General features: G+C 36.0%; 1 protein-coding gene across 1 annotated transcript in view; it reads left to right on the forward strand.

Annotated features, from left to right (window-relative positions):
• The first annotated feature begins 3039 nt into the window (after positions 1 to 3039).
• Positions 3040 to 23046, forward strand: part of LOC128864544 (phospholipase A1 member A) — a 42895-nt gene continuing 22888 nt past the window's right edge. The window contains exon 1 of the mRNA XM_054104249.1: positions 3040 to 3284. Within this exon, the coding sequence (XP_053960224.1) occupies positions 3191 to 3284 (94 nt within the window). The 5' untranslated portion in view covers positions 3040 to 3190. The remainder of the gene's footprint in view (positions 3285 to 23046) is intronic.

Genomic DNA, 23046 nt, shown 5'->3' on the forward strand with positions numbered 1-23046 from the left:
AAAAGGACTCGAAGTAATTCCGAGTCTCACGGCATGTGTACCTCGCGGACAGTGCCCCGTGATGATGCCCACGAAATTTGAGAGATGACATTTTGTCATCCCCAGGATATCCCTCGAACGCCTCCTATCCAAACGTGGCCAGAAGGATTTCGCGACTCGTGTACTTGCCCAGCGTTCGCTGAGTTGGTGCATAGCCCATCCTTCCAGGAGTAGAGCACAGGTTGTCAGGGGGATCCCGATCCTCTCCTTTCGCGGACACATTGCCTCACAGGTCCCCTGTCTGGCCAGCTCGTCGGCTTCGCAGTTTCCTGCAATGTCACTGTGACCAGGTATCCAAATTATCTTTATGTCGAAGAATTCTGATGCAATCGAGAGTGAGACCAGGCATTCCCTGACCAGCTTCGAATGCACCATAATGGAGCCTAGAGCCCTAATGGCCGCTTCGCTATCGGAGTAAATATTTACCTTCTTAACAGTTATTACGCAAGTAAGTAGCCAGTCAGCTGCTTCTTTAATTGCGGCCACCTCTGCTTGGAACACACTGCTGTGATCCGGTAGCCTGAATTTGAGTTTGATGGGGAGCTCTTTGCAGAATACTCCTCCTCCAACCCTACCATCCAGCTTCGAGCCATCCGTGAACAGGTTAACGAGGCCTTGTCCCCAGGTGTTGCCCCCGCTCCACTCCTCCCTTGGTGGAATATGGGTGGAGAAAGTTCCGCTTGGACTTAGCGAAGGCACACACTGGTCCGTCGACGAGGGGATGAACTCAAAGTTTCTAAGGATGCTTGAGCGCCCATATGTGAGGTTGAGCTTATAGCCCAAGCCCCTCAGTCTGATTGCGGTACGAGCAGCGGCAATTCTGCCTGCGATGTCTATAGGTACCACATTTAACATTACATTAAGCGCCAGAGTAGGAGTAGTTCGAAGCGCCCCACTGATTCCAATGAGTGCAGACCTCTGGACTCTCTCTAGCTTTTTAACTGATGTCGTCCTCTCCAGTGAGTTCCACCAGACAGTGACTCCATATCAACTTAACCTAATCTAACATAATTTAATGTAACAAACAAACCTCAACTATGGAAAAATAATGCACAATTTATGCCATGTAAATATAATGTAGGTGTAAAGTGTAGGCAGCAGAATAAATAATGGAAAATTATATATTTTACAAACTCACCAAACAGTAAAAAACAAAAACAATTTACAGCAATTGCAGCGTGATTTTTTTAGTGCATTCTAATCGATGAAACATTATCAGGTCCGTAACTCCATAAGGAACAGAAAAGTTAACTCGTTCCGTCAGTGAAAGGCGTATAAGTGGAAAAAATGTGCCAAAAGAGTGCTAAATTGGCGGTTTTTCACTTAAGTTTTTTAGAGCAACGCCATTTTTCATTTTAAAAAAGATAGTTTTAAGTTATAGCTTATTCATAGCGAGCAGTACAACCTCAGAGCAAAATGTTTGTAGCTTAGAGAAAAATATGAAATGAATAAAGGCGGACATTTTTTAAAAAACTCAATAGAAATAAAAAGCAAAATATTTATTTTTTGTAACAAAAAATTTAAGGGATAGAATAAATAGACTAAGTAATACCTGCGTTCTTTTTCGTTAAAGTTCTAATATTCAACTAAAATATTCAAACTAGTCTAAAATGAGAAAGAATGCCTTGCTTTTGCTATTTGTAACTTTTGTATGGCAAGTACATATGTAGACTTAAGAAGTTTTAAATAAAATAAAGAAGCGAGGTAAACTAAAAAAAATAATTAACCTGTTTCTTTTATTGGGTATGGGAATAAGCTTCCCACCTCGTAAAAGAGGTGTCCCTGCTGAGACTATTTTTGTGTTCGCTCTAGTAATATACTGTTGATTTGAAGGTGTATATGTGAGGTTTCGATCGCAGTAGTTGACATTTGACATATCTGTGTTAAAAATGTCTATGCTCGTATCGGGAAGTCATGCTTCATTATTATCTTTAAAAAAAAAGTGCAGCTGAAACGCGTCGTATATTGATCAATATTTGCGGTTATCACGCTCCATCAACAAAAATTGTAAAAGTGGTTTCCATGCTTCCAAAGTGGCAACTTCGACGTGAGTGATAAAGCTCGCGAAGGGGCACCGAAAAAACTTGAAGATACTCAACTATGTACAACAATTATTGCATGAAGACGCATGTTCAATCCTTGCTGATATGTCTAAAGAGTTGGATGTTGACCGATCAACCGTCGGTAAACGTTTGCACACGATAGGATGATCCAGAAAGCAAGTAACTGGGTGCCACATCAATTGAAGGAGAGGGATATCGAGAGACGTCTGAAACCATAATTGGCGATCGTTACCGACTGCAGGTAATGCGTTTGAATCGAGCTCCCAAAGAAAAGGGGCCAGAATGGGACGATAGACACGACAAACTGATTTTGCTTCATGACAGCGCCAGACCAAACGTTGCTAAAACGGTCCACAAATATTTAGAAGGACTGAATTGGGAAATCTTGCCCCAACGTGTTCCCACATATTCCTCAAAACATTGCACCTTGCATTACCATCTGTTCCGATCAATGCAGTCAGCCTTATTGGAAAAGGGTTAACTTCTTACGAGAGCATCGCAAACTGGCTCAAAAATGGATCAAGTCAAAAGAACTCGAATTTAGCATTAAGATGGAGTAAAGTTGAAGCTTCCAATGGCACATACTGCACATAATATCATGTATTATTTAATTGCTTAAATTAATAATTCCCATACCCAATAATTTGTATGGAACATTTTCCGACAATTTGTTATTTGCATCCTTAGACCAACAAAAATTAATTCCTAATTAATAAGTAAAAAAGAAATAAATAAAATGAATAAATAATAATTAATTATAATACATTAAATTAAATTAGTTATTAAAATTTACTTAAAAACTATAAAATAAATAAGGCATTTATTTCATAACAGTACCCACATAAAACTGTGCAATTTAAGTCAAGCGAAGGAACTATGTTCAATATTCGGTAACATAACGGTTTCTTTTTTTTTAAGTAGTGTAAGTAATTGGAAGTAATACTAAAAAATAAAAAATTAATAACTGAAAAAGTAAAAGCAATTAAAACTGCTGTAAATAACCAACAACAAAAAATATACTTGAACTGCTGAACAAAATCTACAAAATAAAACAACCAGCAACAAGACAGGCCTCAAATATAAATAAAATGTCGTTTATTTGCCGAAAATACAACAACAATATTTTCGCTACATTACTGTTCCACAGTTTTCTGCTGCTTAGCTGTCATGCGGATCATGCCGGTTAGTATTGCAATTTTATACATATCTACTTACATAATTGTACTCATTTTACAAGCACACTTTTTTCAAATTTAAATCACTTGGAAGGCAAGTCAAGTTATTATAAGAAAATATTGAGAGAAAAATATTTTTAGTGAAAAAAAAACTATGCTCAACAGCGGTGGAGGAAGAAATAGCTATTTAAAAATTATTTGAAAATAAACCAAATTAAACTACGAAAAAATATTTTGAGAAAACTCTTCCGTGAGTTAGATCATTTTTCCTATTTAACCCTATTTTATACACAAATATTTGCTTTTTCTTTTAACGTGCATAAAAAACGTGAAACTTCTTGAACTGTTTTATTATTTCAAGTTGAATTTGAGTATTGCAGCCTTAAACATCTCAGACAGCTGACAGCCAGCTTTTTCTGTACTTTTCAAATATCAAATGGAAAGGTCACTACTCTATACTTCCCATTCCATGCTACAGAAAAAGTAGAAGTCACATGGCAGTTGTTGTGGATAGGGCTTCGGACCATGTGCTTATGGTGTCTTGCCAAAAATCTATACTATGTTTTAAGACTATCTTCACGCAAACGACGCACGCAAGCCATTCAGTTAATATTCCCGGCTAAAATTTTGGGCAGGACAAAAACTAAGAGCATAACTTTAATTTTTAAGCGAATTTGTCCTGTTCACTGGTTGGTTGTTTTAGGATCTTAGGCACTGTTACAAGTCTCATCTTTATCCAATCTAAAAAGATATATTTAGGAAATGAACTATCCAAGAAATATTATGGACGGGGTGAGCCTTAAAAACATATCGTGCCAGCTCCAATGTAAGGCAGCTGAAACTCGGTGTCGGACTTGTATTGGGAATGGACTGCGTCCCAAGTACTCCTTGCAATTGAGGTTATGTAACAAGATAAGGTACTCTTTTTGTAAAAATATCGTTATGGTTCCTTTAGCATTTTTTTGCTTATTTTTACTATGAATAAATCTCTTGATGCCCAATGTTTTTTTAACAGTTTCGGTAACTTTAAATTAAAAAAAAGGAACAAATACCAAACTTAAAAATTTTCGCAGTTTTTGGGTATAAAAAAGCACTAAATTTATTGAGAAGAGTAAATGATTGGCGATACTGCATACCTAATGTGATGGGCGCGACCTTATTTTTATCATTCTTGAATTGACACAAATTTTTCCAGCTGACTCTCACTATTGCTCTCCGAGAACGCTGCTCAACTAAAATAAATAATTTGTGTTAACCGTACAGGTACATTTCTCACTCTTTGAGAGCAGCGGCTGACCACGTGCGAAGAGCTTCAGTTGATTCATAGGCTGATCGGAGCATTCCTACACTCCACTAAGTGGTGGCAGCAGTGAAGCCAAAAGGGAAGATGCAAAATTTGTTCACAACAGAGTCGGTAGCTCATTATCTGACTATGACCAGCAGATAATGACATTCAAAGCCGCAGGAGCTGGCGGAATGCCATTTATGCTATTCTTCCAGTATAGGAATGAGGATGTGACACAGCGCTAACTCCTATTTACAATATGGTCGGACGAACACTCGCATCCCGATTAAAATTCAAGTGTGTTTTAAGCCACATCTGCGCTGCCCCTGCATAGTGCGTGGAAAACCTATCGTTTATAAACTGGTTTGGCCTTGACAGATATTCAAGGTGCGCCAAATCTTGTAGAAGACTTGAAATCAACCTTATCATCTCTTTTTCAATTTTAATGTCACTTTCGAATGACTGGATTTGATACGTCTGCAAAACAAGCACGACTATGTTAAAATACCAGCAGCGCCTACAGAATGAGAAGGAAGTTTCCGAGTCCATCGACTCTTCACCCTCTGATACACATAACTTCTTGTACACAGTAATATTTTCACCTTAATTTCTTGCTGCTAAGTAAACTACTACATCCATTACCCATCCACAGTCCATTGGAAGCCAAGTTCAAATTTCAGTTCACTTTAAATTTTTACCTGATTTTGCGATAACTATTTTTATGGTGCGCCTCGAACCTATGTGAATGCGAAACATTCGAGTTTTATTTGCCAAAACATAAATTGCTCATTATTGGTACTCGTATTAATGGTGAGCGGCTTGGGTAAATTCGAAAGTTACTTTTTATAAGAGTTTCAATTTAAAAAATTTTAGAGATTTTTCAATGCCGACCATAACTGCACTATATTTTTGTGAACTGGCAACTCTATCCCTTCTGCTGTGCCCATTCACAATCCATTTTTGCCAAACCGTTTTGTTGTTGGCCAATGAGTTAATGTGCCAAAACTTTTACTTTCATGGCTATGTAATACTGCCCGCCACCTCTTTCTTTCATTGTCATTTTATCTTCACTTTGCTTTCATGTTCGTTTCGGAAATGGTTGCTTGCTTTTTTTATGTGTGCTTAACATTTCAATTAACAACAAATGTCGCACTTAAATGACTGATTAACAGTATTTGTAAATGGATTTACAAATATGTTTGTATGAATGCTGTTGTCGCTTTGCCTGTTGTAGATGGATTCAATGATGATGTTTGATAATATTTGCTCTGCATCGAAAAGTTAAGAGTTTAGATATTACTTTTTCTTGTCTTCCTAGCTTTCTTTTTTTTTTTTTTGACTATTCGGTTGGTCAGGAGTTCGATGCTCACTGTGAGAATGAAGCATAAATTGAATATGCATAAATCACAATTTTGGAGAATTTTCAAAATTTGGGTTTTTATATTTTGAAAAAGCTCGTCATTTATGAAAAATAAAAATTGGAAACGTAAATAATAGGACAGCTTTCATATATTAGACAACCCATTCATCCATTTTGAGATATAGTAAAACTCAAACTTTTTTTAATTTTTATTAAAATGTTTGAAATTTTGATGGAAATTTGTCGAATTTGTATAAATCTTAAACAAAGTTTGAAACTTGGATTTATGGTCTTTGCTATAGAATGAACTATTTTTTCCATGTTAGTTATAGTTTTACAACTTTGTCTTTATCTTTGTAACAGAAATTAAATGGAACAAAATTGTGTAAGATGCACGTCACAGTTATTTGAAGTTCAAACCTGCGCCGGGTACATCAAGTTTTCGTTTTCTGCGAAAAGATTATTTGTCCTTTGTCTTGCCTCTGTTCACTAACTACCCATTCTGCGTTGACTCACGTGAAATGCCGGTCAGAGAAAATTGGAAAATAAGCTAAGAAACAAAAGGTGGTTAAAATTGTTTGACTTTTTTGTACATTTTCAATATTTACTTATTATTTATTTCTTAATTTTTGTTTGATTTTTTATTTTGCCTTCGGCCGTAATTACCATTTTAAAAGCGTTTTTTTAGTTTTTTATTTACTCTTTACTCTGACCTTTCTTTCGCTGCATTGCCTTAAAATAAGTCTCATTTCCTTTTGTTTATCGACTGTGCAAAGTGCTTTACCGCGCAGGCGCGCCAAAATCGAAAGTGATTTAAATAAACCCAGCACAACTTTCTTTTTAGCACCTGCCCAAAAAATTAAATATACTCGTATTCACTCCAACTTATGCCTGCGCATGTGTTGCTGTGCACTAACCGCATTTACTGCACTCATCCATACTTACCTTCTCGATGCGCCACTTTGCGTACTGCAAAGTCACTTCATTGTTTTTTAGATACATACATACACACTACATCCATAAACATCTACGAATATTTAATTCGCAATGCTTCTGAAATCATTTCGGTTATGCTGCCTACTTATTTAGATGGTTGCGCAATAAATTGAAATTGACTACGAGGAGGGTTCAATAAGTACCTGTGTTAGAACTGAAGATACTATTGTTTCAAAAAACTTTTTTTTTTTTCAACATAGAAAGATACACTTCTCCCAAAGCACCGTACTTTTTTAACTTCACCAAAATTTGTCAAACCCTCTAAAACACGCATCGGTCTCGGCGGTGACTTCCTCGTTTGAACTAAATTTTTTCACGCGAGCCATTTCTTTATGTTGGGGAACAAGAAAACGTCGCAGGGAGCCTGGGCAAGGGGAATACAGAGGGTGCGCAGCCATTTATAACGCAATTCATGCAGTTTGGCGGCAACAACTCCGGACGAATTTGCTGGTGCGTTTTTGCGGTGAAACATCACCTTCTTTTTCGCCAAATGTGGCCGTGTCTCCTTCATTTTTTTGTGAAAGTGGTGCACTGTAGTATTGTTCTTCCTTTTTCGAAAAAAAAACCCAAGGGGATGACATCGTTCGCATCCCAAAAAATCGGCTCCATGACCTTTCCGGCCGATGGAACTGTCCTCGCCTTCTTTGGAGCAGGTTCAGCGGGAGAAATCCATTGTATTGATTGTTGTTTAATTTCTGGTGTGTAATGATGAGTCCAGGCTTCATCAACGGTGATGACAACTCGACCCAAAAATTCCTTCGGATCTTGCTTAAATTGCTCCAAACACGGATTCGAAGTTAACAGTCGCATCCGCGTGTTTGTCCACCGTGAGCAATCGCAGCATCGGGCCGATAATTTTTTCATCGCCAACTTATCATGTAAAATATTAATTGCCGAATCATATCGTGGATTTTTTGAATGATTTCCTAGGTAGCCACGGCTACCGGACGTCCTGGTCGCTCCTCATCAAAAACGCATGTTCGCCCACGTTTAAACTTGTTGAACCAATATCTAACTGTGGTCATAAATGGCGAAGCGTCACCATATACAGCATCCAACTTTGCTTTTATCTCATTTTTTCCAATCCAAAAACAAAAAGCGAATTACCGAACGATACTGCTCTTTTTCCATATTAGCGAAAATCACGAAACAAGTCTTACTTGAATACCTGCCAAATCCAAACTAACCTGAAATTTGTTTTGCCGTTGTTTGATAGATGGCAGCACACGATGCTAACACCAACTTCCTTCAGGAACGCCCTCTGTCATCAAACACGGGTACCTATTAAACCGCCCTCGTATACTTATACTACTGTTACTACATACAGCTGTGAACATGAAAATATGTAGCAGTACCTTTAAAAAATTATTTTGAAGTCATTAGTTTTTTCCTTTAAATCATACAAAAGATAATTTCAATGCCAAATATCTACCAAGGTTTAACGAATCTTAGATGTGTAGTACTTACTTACTTAGGTGGCCATAACAACCCGTTACCGAGTTACGGCCGACCTCACTAGCTCTCTCCAGGCGCCTCTGCTCCGCGCGCGCCTTCTCCAATTCTGTACACCAAGCGAGCATAGGGTTTCCTCCACCTGGTCTTTCCACCGGAGCAATGGTCTTCCTCTGCGTCGGCTCCCTTGGACTTCGCCCTCGAACACCTTCTTTGCTGGAGCTTCTTCATCTATACGCACGACATGCCCTAGCCAACGCAGGCGTTGGATGGCGATGCATTGAACTACGTCAATGTCGGTGTAGAGCTCATACAGCTTTTTCATTCTTGAACGGTAGTCTTCGCAAACGCGCACAGGACCGAAGATCTTACGAAGAACTTTTCTCTCGAACACCCCAAGAGCGGCTGCATCGTTTTGTGACACTACCCATGCCTCTGCGCCATAAAGCAACACGGGTATGATGAGCGTCTTGTAAAGTGTCAGTTTGGTCATGCGAGAGAGGGCTCGACTACTCAATTGCTTACTTAGCCCATAGTAACACCTATTACTAAGAATGATTCTCCGTTTGATCTCCAGGCTGATATCGTTGTTGCTGTTAATGGCGGTGCCAAGATAAATAAATTCTGGCACAACTTCGAAAGTATAGTTGTCCGCAATGACGTGCGTTCCTACACGCCGTGTGTTCCGCGTTGTAGACAGCATATACTTTGTTTTACCCTCGTTCACCGCCAGACCCACCCGTGATGATTCCTTAGATGTGTAGAGCTTATTATATTTGAATAAATCTGACAGCTGCGTAAATAACGGTTCTTTATTGGCGTTGGTACGTTCTTCAGTGCAACATTGAAATAGAAGTGTCTTCAGTTGTTTAAGGTTACACAAGGAATATTAATAAAATTTTGCACAGATTTAGACGAAAGTGCGTTTTTTATTATTTATTTATATTTTCCCTTTTTTAATTTTGGTGAGCCGCAAGTATAATTTACTTATTTTGTGACTACAGTGGTTCGAACGAAAATCTGCGCTACAGAATATCGAAAAAAGATTCTGAAATTGAGGGCAGATGAAAGATCTTACACAGAAATGCAAAATGTTCTTCCATGTTCAGCAAAAACGCAATCTAATTTGTGGAAAAGCCGGATAAAAGAGGAAAGCAAACGAAAAAACTCCCTGCAAGACGATAGCAGAATCGTAAGGTGCTCCAAAGAGAATCCCATGAAGGCAGCCATGCAAATTAAAAAAGAGGTGATGTTAAATATTTCTGGAATGAGTGTACGTAGAAATCAAGAGGCTGGACTAGCAGCTCGCAGTCTACAAAAAATCCACACCTGAAACCAAAGCATAAAGTAAGAATAGCAAGAAAATATGCTAGTTGCGCAGCTGGCAAGTGGCGTAATATTTCATAGACTGACGAGTCTAAAATAGTTTTGTTCTACCTGACACCGAAAATCTGCCATAATACACCCTAAATACCATTAAACATGGGGGCTCAAAAATAATGATATGCGGATGTCTTTCATATTATAGTATAGGCCGTATGCATAAATTTGATGGCATAATGGACGTCAATGTGAAAATAATACTGAATGGAGTACTTATTGCAGAGAGAAAATGCTAATAAAATGGGCCTACTAGCAGAATAATGATCCTAAACACACGAGTCGGAAGGACAAGGATTGGTTTCGCGCAATTTAAACTGAAGTTATGGAGTGGCCTGCTCAGTCCCCGACTTTAATCTTATAGAAATAGTAGAACAGCTGTACACAATGCCAAGCCGAGTAATAATCAACAATTTTGGGAAATTGTTAAAGATGCGTGGCTGAAGATTCCGAAACAGCGATGTGAGCAATTGGTGGACTCAATGCCCCGTCGTTGTGCTGCCACAATAAAAATTTGGAAAACTCAACTACATATTAGTGACTTTGTATGTGCAGACTTTGTCAATGCAGTTTTTCTTTATTTTTTACAAATCTGGTCGGAATAGGTTACTTATATGGAGTCTGCTATTTTAATGTTCGCCCTGAATTTCCATCTTTCGTTACAAAAAGTTTTGTTTCGCGTTGTAGTATTGATTTAAATATGAATAATATTTTTAAATAATAATAAAAACTTTCTAGTAACATAATAGATTCAACCTTTTTGGAAAAAATCTAATATTATTGTGGTACTTCTATTTTCATGTTCGCAACTGTGCATACATGCACTTTATTTGTACTTTGAATGTCCTATAAAAAAAGCAGTATTGCAATTGAGGCATTTTTATTGCATTATTAATACTATATTGCAAACTACTTCCTCATCTAAAATTACTGAAAATTTGCTTTAAATGTATTCTATGCTTTTCACAATTTTTTAATGTTCCAAAAATGCCCTAATAAAAGTACAAAGTACTTTTTACTAATTATTATTTGAATCTTTATTACTTTCATCAAAACATAAAAGTAGGTGCAAAATTACACTTTTGACTTCGTACGAGATAGTAATAAATGTGGCTACACTTTAACCGCTTGCGGAATACATAAATTGGCTACTAGATACCCTAAAGAAACACGTTCCGGCAAAGTAGTAAAAGTCATCACATTTTTGGTATTAATCGAAAGGTGTTTGGGATAGATTTAATTTAAGCATAATTTTAACCGGGTTGCCACCTATCAAAAACATATAACTAAGTAAATAAGCAGGTTAATTAGAATATGGATGTCAAGCAAAGGTATTTAAATGTAGGGTTCCCATCTATGTGAAAAATAAAACGAATTAAATGGGCAAGTAAATTAAAGCTTTACAATATAGTGTGAGAAAACTAGTATTTAAGAACAGGGTTGCCACATGTCTGAAAAATAAGATGAATTAAATATGCAAGTTAATTAAAATATAACAATAGGGACATCGAAAAAAATATCTATCAGTAGAGGTGCCACCTATCTAAAAAAATTATTGAGTTATGTAAATTAATTGAAGGTATGCTATAAGGGCATCAAACTACCATCTACCTAAAACACTTAATGAATTAAATATGGTATTTCTATGACTTAATAAGAATTGTTTCAGAAATATTTAATCTACTTGTGTAGGCGGCCGCTCTAGCCGAATGGGTTGGCACGTGACCACCATTCGGAATTCACAGAGAGAAGTTGTTGAACAAATATCTACACTAAAAATGAATTTGTTCAGGGTTGCCATATATCTAATTAAGAAATATATTTAATGCCAATTTCAAGTCAAAATAAATATTTTATATAGGGACTTAATGAAAAGGTTTTTTCAAATGAGAAATTGGTATAAAAGCAGAGTTTTTGCCACATATCTAATAATAATAATTATACCTGTAATAATGAAATAAGTAAATTTTTGATATTGAAAAGAAAAGGTTTTTAAGTGGGATTGCCACATTTCTAAAAAAGGGTTATAAATTGAAGCGGTTTTAAGTAATATATATAATATAGTACAAAATTTAATTGAGGCAGTGCCGTAAACGAATGTCTTGTTGCGTGACTACCATACGTTCCAAATCTCGGGCATGAAACATCATTTCAGAAAACGTTTTTCAAATACTCGTAGCAGTCGCCCGGCGGCAGGGAATGGTAAACCTCCGAGAGTATTTCTGCCATGAAAAAAGCTCATCATAAAAAACCATCTGCCGTTTTGCAAAAGCTTTGAGTGCTGGACATAAATTTATTTAGAGTCATATTTCAAAAAAAAATACAATGAAATAAGTATATACATATATATAATTGGCACCTACACCCATTTTGAGTGTTTGGACGAGCTCGTCCTCCTATTTGTGGCGTGCGTCTTGATATTGTTTCATAAATGGAGGGTCCTACAGTTTCAAGCCGACTCCAAACGGTAGATATTTTTTATGAGATATTTTTTGAGTTACTTAATATTAACTGAAAATTTTTAAGAATACTTGAATCTACACTGATTTTGTTAATAAAAAGTTGTATTAAATTTTCAAAGTAAATTGTATTTGCAAGGATAGGAGGATAGAACCGGCATGTTGGTCTAAGTTGAATTTCGTAAGTATGCTTTGAACTCAGATTTACAAGCTACAAGGAATATTGATGAGAGGAGTGTGGGTATTGGCACACTTAAAAATATCTTTTCGAAGTTTGGTGCTGCGGTAGCTACGTAAAAATCAACTCCTCGCAATCCCAATCTCAACTATGTCGCCGTCAAGGGGTGCTAGTCAAGCGTGACAAAGCCAGATGAGGGAGCGAGATCTTCCATTATCAAATTTTAGCCAAACCTTGGTTTCTTCAGCTCCTCTTCTGTTTGACTGTCTGGCGTACTCTGCTATCAGTAGCTTTATCTCGAAAAAGTATTACAATGGTCCGGTTGTCAAAATCTAAAGTTGTGTAAGAACGTATTTCGCTTCCTACTTATTAGTCTAGTTTTGGATCTTTCCACTTATTAAGGCAAATAAATGGGTTAACAGTTCTGACCAAGGATTAAGTAATCTTCACATTCTTTCCAGAAAAATTTGTGTAAAGAAGATACTCCTCGAAGCAAAATTCGGTATTGAATAGTTTATGCATGAAACAATTTCGAGGTAGCAGTCTTGAATTTTACGTTTTACGTCGTAGTCTTGAATAATACGGCGGAATTTACAGAGAAAACATAGGTTCGAATCTTGGTGAAACACTAGAATTAAGAAAAACATTTTTCGGTCGCCCCTCGGCAGGCAATGGCAAACCTCCGAGTGTATTTCTGCCATGAAAAAGCTCCTCGTAAAAATATTTGCCGTTCGAAGTCGGCTTGAAAGCGTAGGTCTCTCAATTTGTGGAACAACATCAAGACGCACACCACAAATAGGAGGAGGAGCTCGGCCACACACACAAAAAAGGGTGCACGCGTGCCAATGATATATATATATATATAGTCTTGAATTTTGGAGTAGTAGCGTCTAATATTCCTGGAATGGTTAAGTTGCTGATAACAAAATTTAAACTGGCGGGTCCAATGTGGGTTGCGGTGTCCAAGTAAATTGGAAAGCCTATGGCTGAGAAACCACGCGGAAATGCTAAGAAATACTAGGCTCGCAATGCGTGTGGGACAGACTTGATGAGTTTCATAAAATATGACTTGAGTAAATTTTTGTTAGATAGACAAAATGCTTTGATTAATTAGGCTACCGTAGTTAATGGGGTATTTTTCATCAACTGTGTGGCAACATGGCGCCTCCATGCGTTAAATAACTGCTGACTGCAATAAATCATCTTTCACCCTTGTGCTTACCTGATAGTTAATGTTATGACTAATAGTTGCTAATAATAGAAAAACACGTTGCACTTTAATTAACTTGGAATTTGTGAGAAGTCCTTCAATGGCTTTATTACGTTAAAGAGGTACAAAATAGGTATGCAATAAGCAACCAATTCATTTCGAGTAAATTCATTGAAAAGCACACAAAAAAGGTACCATTTATGAAATTTTAAGCAAACGAAAAATTAAATAAGAGAAAAGAAATTAAACGCAACCAAATTGACGGCGACTACAAGAGACTTGACAACGCGTAGTTGTGACGATGTCTTTTGGAATTCAACGCAACAGCAACAACAATGTCAATAATGAGCTACGAATTACGGCAAAGCAAATTTAGAAAACTTATAAAAAATTCATAAAATGGAAACTATAAAAAATGTATCGCAAGTCTATAAAAGGGCACAAATTGCCAATGACAGACGAATTAACGCACTGACTGATTTGCAAAGCTCTAGCTCCAAGCTCCGTTTACTATTGATAAACTATTGCACAAGTACTTTAAAAATGTGTTAGGGGGAGAAATATATTATAAGTAGGCAAAAAAAAAATGAGTGTAACATATTTCTGCGTTGTTTATAGATTTCCTAATGTTTTCTACTGTCCGATCAACACTTTGCTTAGTATGCTTCCTTCAAGCTTTCCACTTCGTAGCTTTTGCATTTGCATTTAATTTTTTTATTATTATTTTTTCTAGTTTTCAACTACATACTTAAAATTAATACTTGGTATATTATATTTTTGAAGGACGCGTATATGAATAGTTCACATTTGCAAACGCTTCTTCAATAATAAAGTTAATTAACTTGTTACCATTTTTGAAGCATATTCATATATTTTATTTTTTTTCATGAATATTATATTTGCGATTTTCGTTTCGTTTTGAAAGGTCAGCCGTATGATACAAAATAAAATTACCACCATTTAATAAACTGCTATTAAATGGAAGAAAACCAAAATGTCATAAATATACAGTATTGCGCAAAAAAACGCTGAGGTTTGTTTTATGTCTATTTGTTACACTTTCCTTTAAAATTTGTTACACTGTGATTTTTCCCCAAAGATTTTGATAATTGATCTAACTTTATTAAAGCTTTTTAACCTCAATGGTGCCTTCTGTTTTGTCAGATTGGTTCAAGTTTAGCCGCTGAGAGCTCATTAGAAGCCTCCTTACATTATAAATTAGCAGTAAAATTTCTCGTTTTTTGTTCTTCTTCCCCCCCCCCTGTTATTTACAAACATAAAAGGATTAAAATTAAGTAAAATTTGTGTATGTTAAAATGATAAGTGAAATCGTCTTACTAGCTCGGTGTCCAGGATGCGTTCCATCTCTGGGCGGTCGTCCTTGCTGTTTTATGGCGTTTGGCTTAGCTTTCAACGCTACATTCGCTTTTCTGTCAGAGTGCATCCTCTCAACATGATTTCTATATCCTCGATTCCGCCGAACACACAGAAATCGTTTTTCCGTCGAACATCGTGTGGCCGGCGATAGCTCTAAGCACATGCATTTCAACAGTTGTTGTTTGTTGTTGTGTTTCTGTTGTGTCTGCCTTCGGTTTTGAAGATTTATAATTGGTCCCACCCATACTTTATATATACATATATGTACGTGTTTTACTTTTTATACGCTCATACTTATTTCGCCAAATTATATATTTTAGAGCTTCTAATATTTTTGCAGCTTTAGTTACTTGGATTCCGTCTCTTCTTTTATGACTTTGCTGCTGATTGATTAGAGTTCAAAGGCAGTTGAATTCAAGCAAAAACGCGACTATTACAAGTTTTAACAATTTCAATTCACAAAACTTAATAAACTAAACAAAATTACATCAAAATTTCCCACTTTCCCACGCCGTTTGTAGAACATTCAGTATTGATACAACAAAAAGCTTGATTCGACTGATTCAAAATTTTCTGTCATTCTTGAAAATTTTTTCGTCCATTTTCTTTCATATAAAAAGCTTTCGAACAAATGCTTTATATATATTAAAATTCTCAACATCGTAGGTAAAACAAATTTGTGGCAATCAACGCGATTTTTTAACCACTTAAAGCTTACTGTTTATTATACTAAAATTTAATGGGCTATAAAATTGCATACCTTTAAGTTTTCTAAAGATTTTAATTAAAAAAGTTAAAAACTTCGATGATAATTTTTTTAAATTTGTTAAATTTTTTGAATTTTGTACAAAGTTTGAAGCTTTGGGTTATATGGTTGTTGTTGTAGAACGCATATGTACAGGGATAAACCACCCTAATGTTTCGAGTTTTATTTAATGCGGCCATAAATAAAAGACGAATGGAGCCAAATCGCACCTTCTGAGGTCAAATGATGGCTCATTATTCGATTTTATTTTCTCCCAACTTTGTTCAAGCGAAAAAAGACCTATTCTGTAAATGTGCTTGCCCTGAACACTACTTATTCTTACACTTACGATTTCTTCTTATAAACCGTGTTGCAAAATCCTAAGCTCACCATTGCATTTTTTTTAATATACCATAGTTTTTCATAAAAATGTAGTTCATACTACAAGAAAACCTGTAAACGCAAAAACTTTTTCAAACTTTGTGCACAATTTTCAAAGGTTTCATCAAAACTTTAAACTTTTTAACCAGAATTTCTAGAATATTTCTGGTTAATGTAATTTTTAAATGAATTTTTAAGCATTTTTTTAAGTTAAAATTTCCGGTGACAACAAAATACCGCTGGTTTTTGAAATTATTTTTTTTTTTTTTGCTAAGGTGTCACGCTTGCTCAAATTTTTGATCTGGAAGAAAAAGCCAAACCCGTGAACAAAAAAAAAATGAAGAAATTTGGAATTCACATTTACACCTTTCGAAATATTAAATTATATTTAAAAGGTAGCAATTCGCTTTTCAACTTATTTCAGAATATTTTGGTATAGATTAAATTTGGAATACAATTTTTTTCATATTTAAACACCAGGCAATTCGAGAAACTCTCTTCTCATTCTTTTCGAGAGATATAAATATTTCCTAAGGCAACTGTCTAGCTTAGCCACAATATTTCTTGTAAGTTCCTTGTTGGGAGATTTGCATTGAACAGGTCTTATCGCTATCAGGTTCTCGTTATTTTTTAATTTTAGCCATTTTATAATATTCTACTTGCGTGTTGAGTGAAAATGAAAATCATTTTAATTTCAAATTCAAATTTCCAAATTTTCAAAAATTCCCAGAAACACAGCATTTTTAAGTGAATCCTAAAAATAGTATTATAAGAGTAATAAATACATTATAATAGAAATAATAAATAGACATTTGCACAATTAAACCTTGATTCATCATAACTCTTCCACTTTCTAGCCAATTTGAATAGTTTTTAATTTCCCGAACGGGCTATTCAATGATCTATAAATAATAATAAATGAAATAATTAAGGGCGAGCTAACGGTCGCCTGTGGCCGAATGGGTTGGTGCGTGACTATCAGTCTAATAGCGGTCTCCCCTTGGCAGGCAATGGCAAACCTCCGAGTGTATTTCTGCCATGGAAAAGTTCCTCATAAAAATATCTGCCGTTCGGAGTCGGCTTGAAACTGTAGGTCCCTCCATTTGTAGAAACCCATCAAGATGCACGCCACAAATAGAAGGAGGGGCTCAGCCAAACACCTTACAGAAGTGTACGCGCCAATTATTTTTTATTTTTTTAAGGGCGAATTTGTTGAAAATTTAGTAGGCCTACTTTTTTTAAAGCTCGAACATGGAAGTTTTAATTTATGTCGTAAACTGTTCTGCTTTCATAATATGCGTTTATCATATTTGAGTTGGAAGGAAAATTCTACATAAGATTAATATATCAAATGCTGTGGTTATTATTTAATCGGGTAGTGTTATTTTGAATCTCAAAAATAAAAAGCAAATATTCTGAACACAAACCTTTCCTTATACAGACCCCGGAATTTCAAACCTTAAGAGATACAATGAACTCCCATTTAGCAACTCTGTTTAATTGCTCGAAAGAATTCTAGCCAGAAACTTGATTAAAGTCGACGATCTATCCTACCAAAGAACTGCTAAGGTGTTTATTCCACCTCTGAAAAGTTGTAGATACCCCTAGTAAGAATATCTGTGTTTAAGTTACTGTTTGGACGAATAAGCAGCAGATTTTGTTTTTTCTTTTTAATTCATTCCCTAGTACAAGTCTGCACCTCTCAACCGGGTTACGACATGCGCGTAATACGCCACTAAGCCTGCTATGCAAAATAATTTTCACAAAAATTAAATATTTTAACAAAAAAAATATTTACTCTCTTCGAATTACATGATTGATAATGTTGAATGCAACAAATGATGTGTAACACTTTTGGAACTTGAAAAATCAAGTTTACTGAATATATTCGTATACCTATAATTAAATAAGGGGCATTGCGTGAGTTTCAGAAGCGTTGCTTTCAGGGGTCTGAAAACAACCTAAGTACTATAATAAAATTACAAAGTCACACACTCATTACGCACGCAATATTTTGAGTAAATATTTTAATAACATGAAGTTATTTATAAACATTTATTTTTATTTCATCATTTATTCTAACAAAATCGTACGTCAAAGCCATAAATAATGAATACCATACAGTAAAATTAAATAAATCCAAAAACAAAATCATATAAACACAGTCTTGTACATTATCATCATATTGGCATTACAGTCCGGGCTGGACCATTGCCTGCTCTAGAATACGTCGCCATTCTTCTCGACAGTCCGCTTTCGCTCTATGTTGTGAGATTCTCGTCTAACGTATGATGTTTTCTAGACGGAGTGGGAGCGGGTATTTACTGCTCAAAACTAGAAATAAGGCAGCCTATCAAGCTGCCAGACCACAGCAGTATTTTCCAGGCGGAAGTTTTTGCTATGGGGAAGGCCGCGGAGCTAGCCTACACTAGAACAAGAAAGAACTCAACAATTAATATATACGTGGATAATCAAGCAGCAATAAGAGCAATAAGCTCATATTGTATTAAGTCCAAAAATGTTCGACGGAGCAGGGAGGCCATAGAAAGGCTAGCCGGAAACAATAGGCTGCATATCTACTGGGTACCTGGTCAAAAAGGTATTGTGGGGAACGAAATAGTAGATGAGATAGCAAAAAGTGCTGTGAGACTACCATTTGAACAAGAGAACGACATACCAAAACCGCACAAAAAACACAATATACAACGAAATGGACGACCACATGAAAAGGCAAGTGGAAGCTAGGTGGACTAACCTGACCACATGCAAAACAGCAAAAGTCATGTGTAGAAGTAACGACAAAAAACTGACTCCATTCGTACTTACGCTCTCGCAAAAGGAATGCAGAACTATCATAGGTATGCTAACAGGCCACAATCTATTGGCTGCATATGCGTACAAGATAGGGATTGCTAACACGGACAAATGCAGAAAATGCAGAGAGGTTGTTGAGGAGACTTTAGAACACCTTCTGTGCGTTTGTCCGGCATTATTAAAAACGCGCCTAAGATGCCTGGGAGCCTCACTGTTTGAGGGTCTGGAAGACGTCTCAAAAGCGGAGCTCCCAGCCATACTTAGATTCGCCAAAAGCGCTGATATCCTACATGATGTCTACTTTAGATATTCATAGAGGTCGGTCTCCATCTGGTATCGCTAGGGACCAAAAGGTGGCTTATTGCCAACCAGGCTAACCTAAGCTAACCTATGTCGTCTTCTACGTCTTGCAACCATCGCCTCCTTGGCCGGTTTCTCCTTCTTCCTCATTCAGGATTTGCTTTAAAAAATTGTTTGTTCGCTCTTTGGCTGCTCATTCTTAGGACGTGGCCATACCAGCGTAATCTTTGCGACTTTATAAATCGCGTTATAGTTCGTCCCGCGATTAAAACACTGATCTCGTGATTATACCGTATACGGTGTGTACCGTCTTCTAATCGTAAAGTGTCGAATATTTTTCTAATATATTAATTTTTCTTTCAAATCGCGCCCAGTAAATTCACGTCATTAACTTTAAGGGCCAATGTTTTGAAGCTTGCACTAGCCGCATGAAAATGTTGTGAAGATTCTCGTACATAAAAAAGTTAATTCTCAAATAAAGTTTTCCCAGTTGAGCTATTAAAAAGAAATTAACGAAGCTACTAGAAAGAAATATCGGTATAAGTGTATGTGAAAAAAAAAACCTCTGAACCTTGTCATGTTCCCAGCGAAGGCAATATTACTTTATTGTATTTTATTCACTACTCAATAATAAAACCTTGAATTCGAATAATCATCAACTTGCGAGATTCAACAATGTTGTAAAATATTTTTAATAAAAAACCGGTAAAACAAAAACCGAATAATGAGACCTTTCCCGATAACCCTGTCGTAAAAATTTATTCAGAAATCGAATAAGAATTGCAACATGAAGTTTAAGTACTTCGCCTCGGAAGATATTGTAAGAGTCGGTTACTTAGGAAGTCCAAACGGCATGATTTTTGATTCATTAACAGTTCTGCTAATAGTATTAGTTCCATTTTTCTTGGATTCTCATTAGACCTAGTTTTCGAGACACATCAGCGTATAACCTGAGCAAAGTTTTCCTGCATCGAAAGCTTTGAATGAAGGTTGACTGACCCATATTTTCACTGGTCCAATTTGTTCTAATACGATACTCTCGGATCCCACAAAGTATATTACCTCGTTAAATATGTACTCTAAAGGGTTTTCCCATAACAGGTGTTATTTTGTTATGGATTGGGCTTTCGAGAGATGATTAACGATTTTTTATGGCCGGAATTGGATGGTATTGATCTGGACAACGTTTATTTTTAACAAGGCGGCACACAAGCCGTTGCTCTGTTACGGGAAAAGTTTCCGGAAGGTGTTGTCTCTCGAAGAGGTGATCACAATTGGCCACCGAGATCTTGTGAGTTAACACCTTCTGACTTTTTTCTTTGGGACCACGTGAAAGAGAAGGTCTACACCAACAGCCCAGGGTCGATTCAAGACCTCAAAGATGGAATTCGTGAAGCTATCGAGGACATAGGGCATCCACTTTGCAATTCGGTTATGGAAAATTTCATGAAAAGGATACTGTCCTGTAAGCGCAATCGTGGTGGTCATTTGCCTGATGTTACTTTCCACTACTAACGGCATACCTTAATCTTTATAATGAAATAAACATCCGATCATTTATATTAAAAAATATCATTTTTCTTTGAATATCAAAATAATAGCTCTTATTGGAAAACCTCTTATATTGGAAGACCTTTCTAAAACAATAATGTGGTATACTACAGATTCGGTTGCCTTAAAAGCCGACTTGTGGATGTTGTGACTCCAGGGATGGCTGGAGTCATAGCCGTAATCCCACTCACGCCATTTAACGAGGTCTATTTCATACTTACAGGAACGCTAGAGGATATATTTTTTTATCTTATCTACCTCTACGTCGCACTACTTCCTGTCGACCTCAGACACAGAGCGTGCTTTGATTATGCTGTGGGGTTAAGTGAATGATGAGATTCACTTTTATATATTGTCTTTTATATATGACGGACAGCGGCTTAAACGGCGTTAATGAACATCTGATTTATTTATTGGATAGTTTTGTTAATAAAATATGTACCGCAGGTAACAAATATGAGTGTTAGTTACCCTGATAATTATATATTTAAAAAAAAAAACCTCAATTGCAATTCCTCCAACTGCTCCGAATATCAAAACAATTAATGTAAATAATTACGAACGTGTTAGCGTAAACTAGCATTGCACGCAGTCTTTATTGTTCTTCTCTTTAAAAGTCTCATAATTTTTCATTTACAATAGATATTAGCTGTCATTTTTCAGCAATGTTGTAATCGAAAATTCCCCTACTCCGATGAACTGATGAGTGAGTGATATAATTTAAGCGAACTTCTATCCCCCAGTCAGAATCTTAGCGGAATTCACAAGTGAAAGGCCGGGACAAGCCAAAGGGCTGGTACATGGGTAAATGGGCACCAGTCCAAAAACTCAACTGGTATTAACTTCAGCTGAGATATCGGATCTGAGACCAAATTCTGATACTGCGGCGAATATGAGTACTTAAAGTTCGCTCCAAACTTTACTTGTGAACGGTCCTTCAAGGAGCTTGTGATAGTATTGGTTTAGTACTAGAGCAGCATTGAAACTGAATAGATTTTTAGTTGAGGCACACATCTGTGGTAGTTGGTGTTTCTATTTTAGTAATTAGTACCAAAAATGCTTTCATTTCGGATGTTGATCAATTCATTGATTTGATTTGCTGTCTTTTTGAAGACCGTAAAGCAAGCTCGTATCAGCGCAAGATTCACCAAATGCTGTCCCGTTGAAAAAAGTATTTATTTAAATTAGGATTTGAATCCAAATCACAAACACCCCTTCAGTTATTGTAGAGGAATATAGGAACTGGCGTTTGATACTCAGATATTCCATTTCAGCTGTGTCTTCAATAAATGAGTTTTTCGTTTGCATTTCGCGCACATGCGTAACATTCATGGGTATGGTCGTTTGTGATTTTGTTTTTTGTTTTCGGTTCTCCTTTTATTTTGTTCGCTGCGCTCTTTATTTGTCTACTTGCTACTCTTTTGTCACATTTTCCAATTTAATTTCGACTACCGTTAGCGTTCGCAGTTTCTAGTAACTACATATGTACATACACTCACACATGAATGCGTATGTATACACATAAATGTTTCAATTAATTTGTCTGTGTATTATATATTTCTCCTATTTTTTTTTTGTGTTTTATTTTCCTATTTGGCAAACTTTGGTCGCCGTAAATAAGTGTCAAGGTGGACTTACCGCATGTTGGTGTTGTACTATAAATTCAAACATTAATTAAAATACATTCAAAACATAAATAAAAACCAATTCATAAATAAATACATACATACACACATACATTAAAAGTTTATATACTCGCATGCATTTCAATTTTAGTTGCAACTTCAGTCAGCCGCAAGAAACTGTTGCTATTTTATTTAATTACAGTTACATGCGTTCACCTCTCAATTGCCGTTGAACTCTTGAACACAATATTTTTTTAAATTTATATTCTTTCGGTTCAAGAATTTTTATTTTTTTGCTTTCAATTTCTTGAATAATATTTTTTGGCCGTAACGAATATTTGCATTTCATTTGCAGTTCATTTTTTTTTTTTTTTGGGAAGGTTCAAGGTGGCTCGTGAATATAACCTTTGTTTCATAATTTTTGGTGTTTATGATTTTATTTTACAATTTTGTTCATGTCGACGAGGCGACAGTTGTGCTATTTGTTTTTTTGTTGTATAGTCTTTATACATACATACATGCATACATACATATGTATATAAATAAATAAGAAGGCGCAGATAGTAAATGTTAAATTACAAATTTGATAACCAAAGTTTATTATTTCAAAATATTTTTAGTATTTTATTGCAGTTTTTAAAAGGTGCCCTACTTAT

The sequence above is a fragment of the Anastrepha ludens genome, chromosome 5 (assembly GCF_028408465.1).
Source record: "Anastrepha ludens isolate Willacy chromosome 5, idAnaLude1.1, whole genome shotgun sequence".
In the NCBI taxonomy this organism is placed as follows: domain Eukaryota; kingdom Metazoa; phylum Arthropoda; class Insecta; order Diptera; family Tephritidae; genus Anastrepha; species Anastrepha ludens.